Raw genomic sequence first — 15,808 nt, forward strand, 5'->3', positions numbered from 1 at the left:
CGAAAAAATGAAAAAACTGAAAATTTACATATTAGGAGTCACAGAAACAAAGAAGAAAGGAACAGGAATGAAAGAAATAAAAGACGGATACAATATATAGTGGTCAGGAGTGGACCAAAGTAGCACAGAGAAAGTAGGAGTAGCAGTAATTGTAACTCCGTCCTACATGAAGAACACCATCGATGTCCAATTTACAAACCAGAGGATTTTAACAGTTCAAGTAAAGATTAAACAAGAAAAGTATAGTTATATCATAACAATATGCATTAACTGATAATAGAAACAAAAATGAAAAAAATTAGTATTTTGAAAAACTTCAAGAAATAATAGATAAGACAGAGAATAACAATTTAATAATAATGGGCGACATGAATGGAAGAGTGGGAAAACAAAATGCTGGTATAGAAAAATGGCTAGGAAAAGAGGGAGAAGAGACAAGAAACGATAATGGAACACGGACTATAAATTTATGCATCGAAAATGATCTGATAATAGGAAATTTAAAGTTTTCACACAAAGACGTCCACAAATTATACACAAGGGAAGAGAGGGGTAGAGGTGAGAGATCAATCATTGATTATTTCCTAATTAACTCCGAGATATGGAAAGCAGTCAACAATATTAAGGTAAAAAGGAGCGCAGAGATTGGAAGTGACTATTATCTAGTCAAAATGAGTTTCAGAATAATAAAAGACATACAAAATGACAAGAAGAGAAAAATAATAAAAGAAAAAATCAGAAGCTACAAACTGAAAGAAATAGAAGTTAAGAATACAGTAAAACCTCCGTTAACCGCAACCTTTTTAACCGAAACATCGTTTAACCGAAATGGATAACAGTTTCAATAATTTTGTCAATAAAAAGTAAATTAAACAAAAAGGAACACAATTAATAGGCTATTGATTATGTATTTTATAAAGGAACTACAACGTTAACGGGGTTTTATGGTTTCATATAGTCAATGGACCTCTCAGTATGAAAAAACCGTTGAGTGCTACCATTTAAAGGGGTGCGTTTTTGAGAAAAGGGTGAATTAGTCCCTAGGCACAGGGCGAATTAGGGTGAGTTCTATGCACATTTGGTGGAAACATGTCTACAGGAAAATTGTTTCAGGTTAAATTTACTATAGAAATATCACATTTTAAAGTTAAAAATATTTTTTTTACAAAAATATATTCAAAAGAAAAGCAAGAAAAAAACACGAAAGATAGCAATTTTGTTTTTTATCCCAAACCCTTTTTCAATGGGGATATAGGTATAGGCATTGCTTCAAACAAAAAAACTTCCATCATTTTTCTTTAAAGTGACGTTTGGTATAAGTTCCTACTATTTATAGTTTCCAAATTATTATTTTTCAAAGTTCGCCACTCACAGCGATTTTGGGACATTTTCTTGTTACTTCGCAAACATTGTTCTGTAACTTTTTTCTACGCAGCTTTAGGTATATGCAATGTTACATTTAATAGGAAGAAAAATCATTTATCTTTAAAATGGTCTATCGTCTGTGTGACTATGATATGGTTATTCAAAGTTGTATACTTTCAATGATTTTTGATATATTTCACGATTATTTTTAAACTCATAACTTTCTTTATTGTATATTTAGGTATATACATTGTGCAATAAAAAAGAAAACTTATTCTATTTACGTTAAAACTGTGTATTGTAAAAAACTCTAGGACTATTTTAAACAAGATATCCTTTTTCAAAATGTCAAATACACATGCAATAGGTCCCACAGCGAGATCGCCGGATCTTTCACCCAATGATTTTTTTCTTATGGGGATACGTCAAATCATCTATTTATGGTCATAACAGAGCTACGAATTTGGAAGAACTTAAATTAAAAGTTGAACGTGCGTTCCAAAATATTATCCCTAACATGCTTGCCAATGTACGGTCAAGTTTTCATAACCGAGTGAGTCACTGCCTTGCTCAGGAGGGATGTATGAGCGGCGAGTCGTGGCACTACTTGTGTTATCAACTAAACTTAAATAATAATAATGTACCTTTTATAACAATAAACAATACCTAGTACTCCATCGGATGCTCTATCAATGTTGAACTGGTACGCAGCAACGAAAAACTCGATAGCTTCATGCATGTCACTTACAGACGTCGTTTCTAATAGTTCTATACACACGTCGATGGCTACGTCTATCGCCTGAAGGAATTCAACGCATTGATGTAGAAAGTCAACTTTTGATGACAATATTTCAATTTGTTTGTAGTCGTCTGCTGTTATATTAACGAATTCGCGGTTCTCTAGCTGATTCACTACTTTTGACACGTCGAAGAATATGGTGTAGAAAGCGACCATGTAGAATTCTACATCTCCTATGGCATTTCTCTTCCTAGAAATGAAGAAAATATTCCAATTAAACAACTAGGTTTTATCAAAAACATCGCAATTATTAAAGAAAAATTAAAGTCAAAACCATTATTAAAAAAAATCATATAAAAGCTTTATTTGAAATACAACCTGCTACAAAAGAATGCCATATAGAAAATTACGAAACATTCTATAAAGAATTTTAACTATTTAGAATGGGAAATAAGCCACAATATTATTAAAAAAATATTTCCCATTCTAAATAGTTAAAATTGTAAAAATGCCACAAGAAAATAGCTTCAGAACAACATTCTATAAAGAACATCTAATTCATGCCATTTAATTACACAGGTCAACATGAATTTTGAGTCTGAGTTGTGTACCTCTGGTTTTAATTACTAAAAAATAGTAATAACTAAACTAATCTTAATAACTAAAGAAAGAAAAAAAATTATCTAATAAAGTCTGCTTTTGTACCGGTTGTCCCAATAAGAATGGCTCTCGGCCATATCTCAGAAACCGTTTATAGTACAGCTTTGGAAAAAAATTATAACAAAAGTTGCCCCAGGAAAAGCCTGGAAATTATTTTCATAATTGTTAAGTCCACCGCTAGAGGGCGTATTGTATATCAAAAATTAAAAAATCTAAATTTAAAAAAAATTGCGTATTGAAAGGGCACTGGAAGTCCGATCATCGTATTCTTCATAAAATTATGCGCATATCTGATTTCACAAGTTTAAGCCTATATCAGGTCAATATTGGATTATGGATGTGCCCTGTAAGGATCTGCTTGTTCACAGATATTAAACAAAATAGATGTATTGCAGAATTGAGCCCTACGTGTATGTCTTGGTGCCATAAAAACAATTCCAGTTGATCCTCTTCATGTAGATGCTATTGAGCCTCATTTGAATCACAGAAGGCAGCTTCTTGCAGACAAACTTATTTTCAAGATATCAAAAGCCAACAGTAGTTTATATTCGAAAATAGTAATATTAAATGAATTACAAATAAATATTGGCCGAAGAAAAGTTCTTCACTACTGTGCATTGCGCTACAATAAATCTAATAAAGATATCCTTAGTGAATTATATTATCCCAGCAAAACTCTGTCACACCTTGATGCTTACAATTCCGTTGTTCCTGAATATCAAGATTGTAAAATCCTCATACAGTGATAATTTTCACATTAATGTTAACTTATTAAATTTTTTTTTTGTAAATTTATATATTTTTTTGGAACAATAAACGTCTTATTATTATTATTATTATTATTATTATTATTTAAACTCAATACAATAAACTCATAGTCCAGAAAGCCACTGCGCATCCGCTAGGAAAAATATTCTAATTCGGATTTTTTGCACAATCTTACTCAAAAAGGACCCCTTTTAACAAATTTGCATGTTGCCAGGACCAAAAGTTGGTCAAAAATTTTTTAAAGGTTTTTTTTTTGTTTTTTTCCTAAAATTATTTTTTTTGCATGGAACAAAACTTTTTTAGGTTTTTTGGATCATTCCAAACAGAAAAGGTCTTTAGTGACTTTTCCCAAGTTGATAGTTTTTGACATATAAGAGATTAAAAATTGAAAAATTGCGAAATCGGCCACTTTTAACCCTCAAAAACTATGTGAAAAACTGAAAATTTGAATGTTGCTAAGGTAGGTAGATATTCTTTAAACATCGACTGATGAAATCCCGAAGAGTTTTTTGCAATACAATATTCAAAACTCCTTTGTTTTTTAATTGCTAATCAAGCGTGCGCGACACTATTTTCCACCGTTGCATGTGTATGCAGTATGGACAGTATGGTGCAAATGAAAGGAATAAATTCGTTATTTCGTAAACCGGCGACTTTAAGGAAAAATCCCGAAACTGGTCGATTTTTATTTTTAAGTTATGATATTGTGACATATATGGTATACTAGTGACGTCATCCATCTGGGCGTGATGACGTAATCGATTATTTTTTTAAATGAGAATAGGGGTCGTGTGCTAGCTCATTTGAAAGGTTCTTCAATTCTCTATTCAGTAATATAAACATTTACATAATTATTTATACAGGGTGCCCAATAATTTAATTTTTTTGTCAATTTTCCAAATGGATTTAATTTAATAAAAATTTTTTGGACACCATGTATAAATAATTATATACATGTTTATATTACTGAATAGAGAATTGAAGAACCTTTCAAATGAGCCAGCACACGATCCGTATTCTCATTTAAAAAAATCATTGATTACGCCATCACGCCCAGATGGATGACGTCACTAGTATACTATATATGCCAAAATATCATAACTTAAAAATAAAAACCGACCTGTTTTGGGATTTTTCCTTAAAGTCACCGGTTTACGAAATAACGAATTTATTCCTTTCATTTGCACCTTACTGCATACACATGCAACGGTGGAAAATAGTGTCGCGCACGCTTGATTAGCAATTAAAAAACAAAGGAGTTTTGAATATTGTATTGCAAAAAAATCTTCAGGATTTCATCAATCGATGTTTAAAGAATATCTACCTAGCTTGGCAACATTCAAATTTTCAATTTTTCACATAGTTTTTGAGGGTTAAAAATGGCCGATTTCGCAATTTTTCAATTTTTAATCTCTTATATGTCAAAAACTATCAACTTTAGAGAAAAGTCACTAAAGACCTTTTCTGTATGGAATGATCCAAAAAACCTAAAAAAATTTTATTCTATGCAAAAAAAAATAATTTTAGGAAAAAAACAAAAAAAAAACGTTTAAAAAATTTTTGACCAACTTTTGGTCCTGGCAACATGCAAATTTGTTAAAAGGGGTTCTTTTTGAGTAAGATTGTGCAAAAAATCCGAATTAGAATTTTTTTCCTAGCGGATGCGCAGTGGCTTTCTGGACTATCAAAGCTTTGAAGAATCTGTGGCTATATATATTGATGCTTCCAAGTCCGAGGATGGTGTAGGATGTGCTTTTTATATTCCCTCCAAAAATATTAATTATTCCTACAAACTAGATAACATATTTTCTATATTTAGTGCTGAAGCTATTGCAATCTACGAAGCTTTGACGTATGTAACACAGTCTACAATTGATTCTGCAATAATTATATCGGACTCCCTGTCTGTTTTAAATTCCTTGGTTTTGACTTACCCAAGTTACTCCTCCAATTATATCATATATGCAATAAAAAAACGATTTTTGAACTACAAATAGTTAATAAAAATATCCATTTTATATAGGTTAAAGCAGTGCTATCATTCTTGAACATAATGAGCATGTTGATATGCTGGCGAAAAAAAAGTGTAAAAAATGGTTTGCCTAATAAACATCCTGTAAGTTTTTGTGAAGCAGTCTTTTATATTAAAATGAAATACCTCACAATTTGGAATGAATGTTGGTCACATCTTGGCTATGGGTTATGCCAACCCTTCTAGGTACTGTAGTATACAAAAGAAAATACCCGAATAGAACGTGGTTCCAGCCATAAATTATTCAAGAAAATACATCACAACTATAACACGTCTTCATTTTGGTCACGCCTGTTATCCGACACACCTGCATAAAATTCATGTTCTCGAAAAAGATCAATGTCCAAATTGTGATAAAAAAGGTGATTTAGATCATATTTTTTTTGAATGTCAAAAATATAAGAATGAAACAGATCGATTTATTCAGCAGCTACATAAACTTAAGATACCGGCTCCGTATTTATAATGCATTGGTGATGTTTCTGTTAAACACCAAAATAGTTTTGTAGTGTCAAGTATTAAAAGTAGATATATTATGTGTGTGTATGTGTATGTATGTATATGTATATAGAGAAAATGTGTTTTTTTGCGGAATATAATATAGATTTCTTTACTAACTCAGAGGACGGGATCGGTAAATAGACATCAAAAGTTGAATTTCTGGTGGAGTAGTCATGATGAGGCCTTGTTGGAACATGCAGGTGTTTACGAATTAAGTAAATAGTTTCTAAAATATACAAAGATGGAAGGGTTAAAATTCCGTGATCTTTAAAGTAACTTCTGCAATGTATTGTTCTGAGGACAAACATATATCTTATTGCTCTTTGTTGTACAGTGAAACCCCGATAAGTCGGCCACCGATAACCCGGAAGTCCGGATAACCTGGACCGATTTTCATTAGACAAACGTTTCAACCATAAAAATGTATGTAATATAATATTTGAGAGATAATGGGTATTTGTGTAACTTAAACTATATGATAATAAAAATGACTCATGGCACAGGGCGGCAGAGCGACGTTCATTCCTCGGATTATCGGAAACAGCAGGCACCTGTTATTCCTTTATTTATTTCAAACTGTCTTTGTATTGTTTAAAAAATACTAAAAGACTATTTAAAAAATTCTTTTTTAAACAATGGTCTTAGCCTCCACTGTTCTTAAATAAGATAACATCGTTCCGATTGTGACCGTATTGTGTATAGTGTAGTCGTATTTCAATTATAACGGAGTTTATCTATAAGTATACCGTATTTTATTAATTTTTACCATATTCTCTGGCTAACCCGGATTTTCGATAACCCGGATCGGCCGTGGTAACAATTAATCTGAGTTATCGAGGTTCCACTGTACCTTTAATGATTTTACCCCGATCTTGTTAAAATACGTTGAACGGTGGTTCTGCATATTCCCAAGTCTCTAGCTATTATTCTAACACTTTGTGGATTAAATTAAACATATGCTAAAACATTTATGGCATTTTCCTCTGAGCGACCTCTGTCACTTTTTTCAGATTTATTCGTAAGGTGTTTTGAGTTTGAGGTTGAGCTTTTTGGGATTTTCTCCATTTTATATACTTCAAAATAGACTAACTCAAGGTTTTTTATAGGTTCCGTACAGTGGTGTCATGGTGCGGGAACGCGTGGGAACGCCGTTCCCGCACTGGTTAAGAAAAGAAAAAAAAATAATAGAAAATTTAGGTTTTGTAAACAAAAATTAGCAGTGCGTTCCGGCACTGCGTTCCCGCACTGCTAATTTTGCCATGACACCACTGGTTACGTACATATAATTTGAAATAACTGAGTTTTTAGGGATATTCAAAAATTGTGTAAAACACCTCCAAACCCCCCAAAAACTGTGTTTTTTCAAATTCCTAAAAGTTTCTAATTCTTTCGTATCCCATGAAGTTAAATTATTACAATTATTATTTATTATGAAGTTAAATTATTACTTAAGTATTATGATGAAGTTAAATTATTACAACTACAATTATTATTAAAAATACAAAGCCATTAAAATATAACTAGAGGTCATTCATACCTACCATCTCAATTGAATGTAATCATCGGCAAAGCCATCTATAGTGTCATCCCCAAAAATCTACCTGGGTCTTAAAATGCAGGTACTTGTTGCGTTATAATTACCTAGAGTCTTATCTTTTACAATTTTGTAGTAGAGCATTTTTATAGCTATAGTGAGTTTATTGTCCTACCTCTTTATGTGGCTTAATGATTTGGATTGTAAACACAGATAAGAAAGGGTGTGATAGACCAGAGAAATTAGCAAATAAATGGCCTCTTTCGTGACATCCGTTGATACAGGTATCTAAGAACTGCTTAGGGTAAATTTGGTTACAACAATATCCAATATAAAAATTATGCAAAAAATCAAACGTACTTTTTAACTTATAAACAATATATAAACAATTAAAAATCGCTATTTGATTTTAAATATTAAAGGTGGAGACCGGTATGCTGAATATGCTAGAATATTCTTTAAAATGAGTGTTTGGAAAGTTCTTTTTGTTAATTTGTTGCTTAGTTATTGGGAAAATAGCTTCAAAAGTCGATTTTTTGAAAATGATTAATAACTTTTCTAAAAATACACTAAAATCTTTATTTTCGCGTAAGTAAAGGAACGATATTAGAAGTATTCAGCCGTTAAAATTTCAAGAAGTTTTACATAATAGTTATTGCAAAATTGAAATTGTTTATCCAAAAAAGCTTCTATCTACAGCGTTATTATGCATAAACTATTAGGTCAACATAAATTCCAAAGACATCAAATCAAAGAGAAAGGCTCAATTTATCAAATTAGACCAAGCCTTGATTAAAAAGTTTATAATAAATATTATAAAATAATTTTGAAAAAGTAGTGTTATTTTAAGCTTATAAACAATTAAAATAACTCAACCGCATTAACATGTAGGAATTAACTAATTTTGATGGGAAATAAGCCACAATTTTACTAAAAATAATGGTTTTATTTTGACAACGACACCCGATTTGAGCGTCGAAACGTTAATAAAATCATTTTTTTAGTAAAATTGTGGCGTATTTCCCATCACAACTAGTTAATTGCAAAAATGTCACAAGAAAATAGCTTCAGAACAACAACATGTAGGAAGTTAATTTTTTTTATTCGACATGTTGGTATTCTTATACAAACTGAAACAAAAATTTAATGCCCTACCTACATCCCTTAAAACCCGAGTTAGCCACTTTTTTTAAAAAATTCACCGGGGCTTTGTTTATAAATATTAGAAAATTAGAAAAGCAACATTTAAAAGACTGAAAGAGCATGTTTATACAAAAATATTTAAAACGATTCTTGTAAAAATGAGCCGTCCATGATGCGCCAAAAGTGAAGAGTTTAAAAGTAAAGCGATTCTTACCCTCTTGATTTTATTATCAAAATCTTAATTCACAACTACACATTTATAAAAGGCGCAATACCTCCGGTTCTTACCAACGAAAATTGATGTTCTTTTTGAAGTGAATACTTCTAATCGCTTGGTATCGAAATTTGACGCCAAATACTAAATTCGTATTTGGCGTCATTCAAAAGTCGTGACGCGAGTGGTAAGCTTGCGGTATACCGTACATATAACACTTATTTTAACTTCATAATAAACGTGATCCTGAATTTTCTACATTTTGAATGGTTTCAGGGTGACTTCAACTATACATCGCGAATTTTAAATAATTAATTGGGATTAGGTCGTCCCTAGAGGGGTGATGTATTAAATTTTTCTTAAAAATAAAGTGCGACAGATGCTTTTATGGTAAAACTAAATATAGATTCCAAATTTTGTACGATCGGCTGCCTTCGGGGTGGTTTCAACATTATAGGGGTGATTTGTAAAATTTTTTCAAAAATTATAGTAGATACGACACACATGTTTTTATAATAAATCACCCTGAAACCAGTCAAACAGTAGAAAATTCAGGATCATATTATGAAAGTTCGAATAAGTGTATATTACAGTGTAATATAAATATGTACATTAAGGTATGCCGCACGCTTACCACTCGCGTCACGATTTTTTTATAACGCCAAATACGAATTTAGTATTTGGCGACAAATTTCCATATCAAGCGATAAGAAGTATTCACTTCAAAAAGAACACCAATTTCCGTTGATTAGAATAGAAGGTATTGCGACTTTTATAAATAATGTGCAGTTGTGAATTAAGTTTTTGATAATAAAATCAAGATGGTAAGAATCGCTTAACTTTTAAACCCTCCACTTTTGGCGCATCATGAATGGCTCATTTTTACAAGAATCGTCTTGATTTTTTTTTTGTATAAAAATGATCTTTCAGTCGTTTAAATGTTGCATTTTAAATGTTCTAATGTTTATAAAGATGTTTACTGCGTCGATTCACTAACAATTTATTGACCTCAGCATCTCGCATATTTCGTCTTGTCCGCAAGTGCCCCCAAATTTGACTTGTTTGGAAATGCTCCGTTCGCAAGTACGCCGACACCAAAAAGAAGAACGGTACAACATCACTAATTAAAATATCGGTTTATATTTGCTGTCTACTCTCCCTCCGCAGCCAATTTTTTCATTAAATTTAAAAATAATTAAGATTTAGAAAAAAAATTAACAAAACCAAAAAAAAATGTACAATACAATATTCCAGTTAACAAAATAAAAACCAACAACCCGTCGGCGTCGTTTGTAAAAATAATTAAGATTTAGGAACAAAATTAACAAACCCCAAAAAAAAAATAAAATGTATAATACAATATTCCAGTTACCCGTCGTTTGTCACCATTAATCCCTATATCCTAAAGATAAATAACAGTTTGTCGACGAAAATTCCATTCGATCAAATGTTCGTCGACGAATTGTCCATTCGATGAATTGTGCATTCGACCAACTGTTTGTCGACCAAATGTTGTCGACCAATTTTCCGTCGACGAAGTGTTCTCGACCAACTTTCCGACACCGCAACAATTTCACCATCCCTAACCCCATCTTGAATCCATGTCTCTACTGCAATTATAATTGTTAAAAATTATTAATAATTTTTAATTTAAAATTATTTAACTAATTGAAAAGTAATCAAAATTCTAATCTTTGCTTTATTATGTCCCTAAAAATTATGTCACATTTAATACACGATTTACGGCTGGTTTCACAATCTGTGGTTAACCCTAGCGGTCAACTAACCTTTACCCACAGTTCAACTGACAGATGCTGTTTCACAATCACAGATTCAATCATGGTTAGTTAACCGTAAGTTTTGTTTTATTTTTCTTATGTTGGTAGGAAATTATGGACAATGAACACTAGAAATAACATTTTTATGGAGAATTATCGGATCAGCTGATCTGTCAGATGGGTTTTGATTGATTTTTATTAGGATAAATTCAATAAATTTGTAATGTTACAAACGTCACATCTTTGATATTTTATTTTTAAAGAATTATTTTACCATATTTCCTTTAATATTTCATTAATAATTATCTTCTTCTAATTGGTTTACCCATTTTCCCCTTTAAAAATCGGTTGGCGCTCTCTTTTATTACCTTCTTTTATTATCTTCTATTTAATATATCTCTTTCATTTAAATCATCATACTGAACATACCTCGTATATTCATACTTTCCAAATATCTGTATTTTCAATACGGAACATGCCGCTACTTCATAGTACTTGGTTGTCATTTTAAACGTCGTTTTCAATGACAGTGTCACTTCATCGACTTGACCCCCTACTCCCTGACATACACTGGAAGGGAAAAATTAATCCTTAAAAAGGCATGTAATTCGAAAAATAAATCATTTCTATTTCAACAAATCATCTTCCTCTTGGGGTAAGAATAATATATTGTAATTATATTTCTCTATCTAACAGTTTTTCTAATGTTTTTTTTTCTAACCTTCAAATGTTCAACCATGTGTTTGATTTCTATATTTCTTTTCATCTATTAATATGCACGTTTAGTAATCAGAATTTTAACTATTCTCATCTAAATTTCATTTGATTTATTCTTGTCATCTACTACTCTTTCTGACGATTAGAACGGCAGATGGCACACGTTGGTTTTTCTTCTTGATGATTGATATGTGTCTCTATTTTATAGTTTTTTGGAAAGAAACCACTTTTCTCCCTCCGGGAGTTTCAACAACCCTCAAATCGCCGGCGATACAACAACGAGGACCATGTCATCAGGGCTGCAACCACATAACCAAGACTGCAACGACCAACATCCGTAGGCCTGGTGGAATACAACACCTACAACCCCAGAGCCCGTTGCAGAACCAGCAGCAGTACCATACGACATCAAGAAGATACCATCAGTTACCAAAAGCCATAAGTATAATCCAGAATTGTTAGTTTTTGGCAAGAATTTGAATACATTTGTTAATGCAATTTACAAGTCATTTTATTTATTATATCTTTATGAACAATAAACATGATTAGTTAAAAACTATGTTTTGTTTGCTTCCATTCCAATTTTCATAGTTCATATCTGAGGTTAGGACAAGACGAACACACACCTGAGTGACTGAGCTAAGCTAAGGGTGTAACGATGGCTATCTTGGTTAGTTGAGGTAATATTTTCGAATATTGGTTCAATTAGCTGGGGTAGTCCAACGCTTTTCGTTTCAAATTGTTATATTTCTTTAGGACTATTTGTTGTATATATTTTTAGGGATTTTATATTTAGTTGTGGAGTTTATTTTGCAGATTAAGGAAGAATGAATGTGTGTATATGTGTGGTTAGGATATTCACTATTCACTGTGAAACTTTGTGGTTTCATTTGCATAATCATATTTTTGATGTTGATTCTTGCTATCTTGCTTTAAAAATTCATATATTTTAACATACCTCTTACGGGATTAATAAAATTTGATATATTATGATGGTAGCATATTAGATTTTGGACCATATACATTTTAGTATGCAGAACTTTTTTTGAAGTATATTTTTTCATAAAATTAATACATATATTAAAAATGCTTCCCATACGTGGCCAACTAAAGTACACACGCTGTATATTACATGCACATTATACATTTTAAGTTTTGTTTAAGAATAATAGGTATTTGCTTTAAGGTCTTTTGCCAAAATCGTTACATAAAATTAAATTGTTAATATAAAAACATGTAGCAAGCAAGAAACTATAAATGTGCATTAATAATTACCCCAGGAAGCAAATCATTTAAAAATCGAAAAATTATTGGCCGCTGAACTGCTAAACGCATTTAAGTACATCATATAAATTCATATTTGTAATTAATAATTAATCATTTAAGTAATACGTTATATCACTCTACATTCTGTCCTGTCAATAAAACGATATTAGGTTAGAATAACCTCTAGTTAAGAGCTTAACCATCACTCCAAGCTCTGGTTAAAAATTCCGTGAGTTAACCACAACTTCGCCGTTGACCTGATAATTGTGAAACGCATATTTCGGGGTAACCTCTGGTTATCTCTTAACCACAAGTTAACTTTACTTTGTGAAACCGGCCGTTAGGCGTTCTTAAAAAATTAATCTTAAAAAAAATAACAGTGATAATTCTTAAAAAAATATTTGTCAATGTGGCACATTTTCAAAAAACGATAGCTTTTTTCACAAAATAGTTTTTAATTGAGTCCCAATTAATATTTGAGACTTTTTTTGTACAACATATTAATTCTCGCTGTGTCTGGCGTAAAAGCTAAACTTAGCTTTTAGTAAGTGTAGTTTTTTTAAATAAAACAATTAGTGAAAAAGAAGTCATTCATTTTCTCAAATCAAGAAACGGAGAAAACGGTTTGGGAATTGAAACCAAATCGGTACTTCTTCATTTGGCCTACATCGAGCCGGATTTTTGACCAGCATAAAACCTATGGATAGTTCTTCAAGATTATTCGCCGACACAACAGCAAAAGGATATACTGGGTAAGATAATTCCATTTATATACCCTTTGTTTCATTATTCTATTTGGCTATCAGTTATTCAAAGACATTAAAATCATTAAATTCTGCGATTCAAAGACATTTTCGTGTTCCAATATCTTTAATAAAAATGGATGAGTTCAAAAAATACAGAAAAATTGCTAAGTTTCGCGCCAGTTCTAGACGCGATTAAGTAGAGTTCATCTAATATTTCATGATTATGAAAAAACACAAAATGAAATCGAATTCCTTGCATCAGATACAGACAAAGAAGAAAAAGATAGAGAGGTCACAGAAAATAAATATTTCAAACTTGTAAGCGATTTGACCTCTTGTATTAATAAATTAAAAGCTGTACCTTCTCAGATAAGATCTAGTTCATCCAGTGAGAGTTCTTATAGTGCTCCAATACCAGTTCGTCTTCCTGGCATAAAAAATTTCACCATTCTCCGGTCAAATTAGAGACTTTCAATCGTTCATCGAGCTCTTCGATGCGCTCGTAGTGAAAAATGAGATATTAACAGATGTCCAAAAACTTGTGTACTTGAAGAGCTATTTAAAAGGTGAAAGCTTTCAACTTATAGATTCATTACCGATAATTAATGAAAATTTTGTAATCGCGTTAAATATTTTAAAGAGATACGAAAACAAATTCGCCATAATAAATTCTTATTTGCAAGCAATTTTTGATTGTAATAATATTTCTAAATGTAAGTCAGACACATTAAGAGAATTGATCACTACAATTCAAAAGAATATTTTGTCACTTAAAAATTTGAATTTAACTTCTGAAAATTTATTTGACTTAACGCTTATATTCATTCTAAAAAAGAAGTTAGATTTTCAATCGGCTAAGGCATATGAAGGAAGATGAGGATGAGAGGAATCACGATGAAATACCTACTTTAAATCATTTCTTAAAATTCTTAGAAAAACGTGCAGTAATTCTAGAAAATGTTGAAATTTCTAGTCCTAAAACTGCCAGAAAAAATTTCTCATCTCATTTGACAGTGCATGAGTCAACTTCAAATCACCAATTTCCAGCGGCGGCTCGTGGGTCAATCTTCAGGGGGGTCATTTTGGTTTGAAAACTTCAAACTGTTGATTTTTTAAAGTATTTAAAAGATCTTTTAGCATTTATATTTTAGATAAAAAATACAGACTTAGATAAAACTCAATACTATTTACCCTAGTTTTCCGAAAATTAAATTTGTCTTTTTTTAGAGTAAATCTTTTAAAAAATATAGGAAAAATGGTATGAACAGGTTATTGACTGATATATAGATAGGAATATTTATAGTATAATAAATTGTAAATTTATTAAAACGAAACTTACTTTAAATATTTTTATATTTTAAGTCAATTCTTCTATCCTTTAGTTCTGCAAAATAGTCTATGACCTTCTCATTGAAATTTGGAATGCTCTTGACAAGCGTTTTCTCGATGCTCAGCATAGACAAGGCACTAAGTCTAGGTTGTCCCATCGTATTACGCAGGAATGTTTTTACTCTTTTTAAAGTAGAAAAACATCTCTCACTTTCCACGGTTGTCATAGGGAGTGTGCACAAAATATTTAATAACTTCACTGCTTCAGAAAATGTTTCAGACAAATTCATGTTAATAAAAAGCTGAAGTATGGCTACTGCACCAGCACTATTGCGAAAATCCTCACGACAATATAAGACTTCAAGTTCCGATTTTAGTTTGGAAATATTCACTGTGGGATAATTAGCCGTCACCATTTTTAAAATATTTTGCGGAAAGTTGGTAGTGTATGCTTCAAATTTCTCTATGTAGAATAACTGTGAAATCATGAGATGATCATTGAAACTAAACCTGTGATTTATTTCAGATATAATAATATCACAAATTTCAAGTGCAGTTCGTCGCTTTGGATCCTCTGCAGTAGTTTTTCTTTTTTTTGCTGTTGATGTGCTTGGTACTTCTGATTCCAAAATAGTATTTCTAATTATTTGGATATTGTTGTTAAAAGACAGGATACAATTTTTGACAGATATAACATCAATGTCTCGCATTTGCAATTGTTTAAACAATATATCAACATGGGGCATTATTTTATGGAAAAAATTTAACCAAAATAAAAAATGCTCATCTTCCAAATGTCTTTTTAAACCAGTTGCTTGATTTATATTGTTACCATCTTGCTCCTCATCAATAATTTCCTCTAAGCAAGATTTTAAATCATCTTTATAAGTGTATACAATTTCAACACATTTTGTATTGAAAGCCCATCGAGTAGGCGCAGCTTTAGGTAGCCTTACTTTAACCACTCTATCCAGAACCATCGTACGTTTTGGAGATCGGCCGAAAAAGGACGAAAA

At 31.4% G+C, this 15,808-nt stretch overlaps 1 protein-coding gene across 5 annotated transcripts in view; it reads right to left on the reverse strand.

Moving 5' to 3' along the window:
• The window catches only part of LOC126882177 (condensin complex subunit 1), an 827,360-nt gene that overhangs the window by 379,257 nt on the left and 432,295 nt on the right, over positions 1–15,808 (reverse strand). For all 5 annotated transcript variants that reach the window (XM_050646993.1, XM_050646992.1, XM_050646995.1 and 2 more), the window contains exon 9: positions 2,032–2,354. In XM_050646993.1, the coding sequence (XP_050502950.1) occupies positions 2,032–2,354 (323 nt within the window). The remainder of the gene's footprint in view (positions 1–2,031; positions 2,355–15,808) is intronic.

The sequence above is a fragment of the Diabrotica virgifera genome, chromosome 3, assembly GCF_917563875.1.
Source record: "Diabrotica virgifera virgifera chromosome 3, PGI_DIABVI_V3a".
NCBI lineage: Eukaryota > Metazoa > Arthropoda > Insecta > Coleoptera > Chrysomelidae > Diabrotica > Diabrotica virgifera.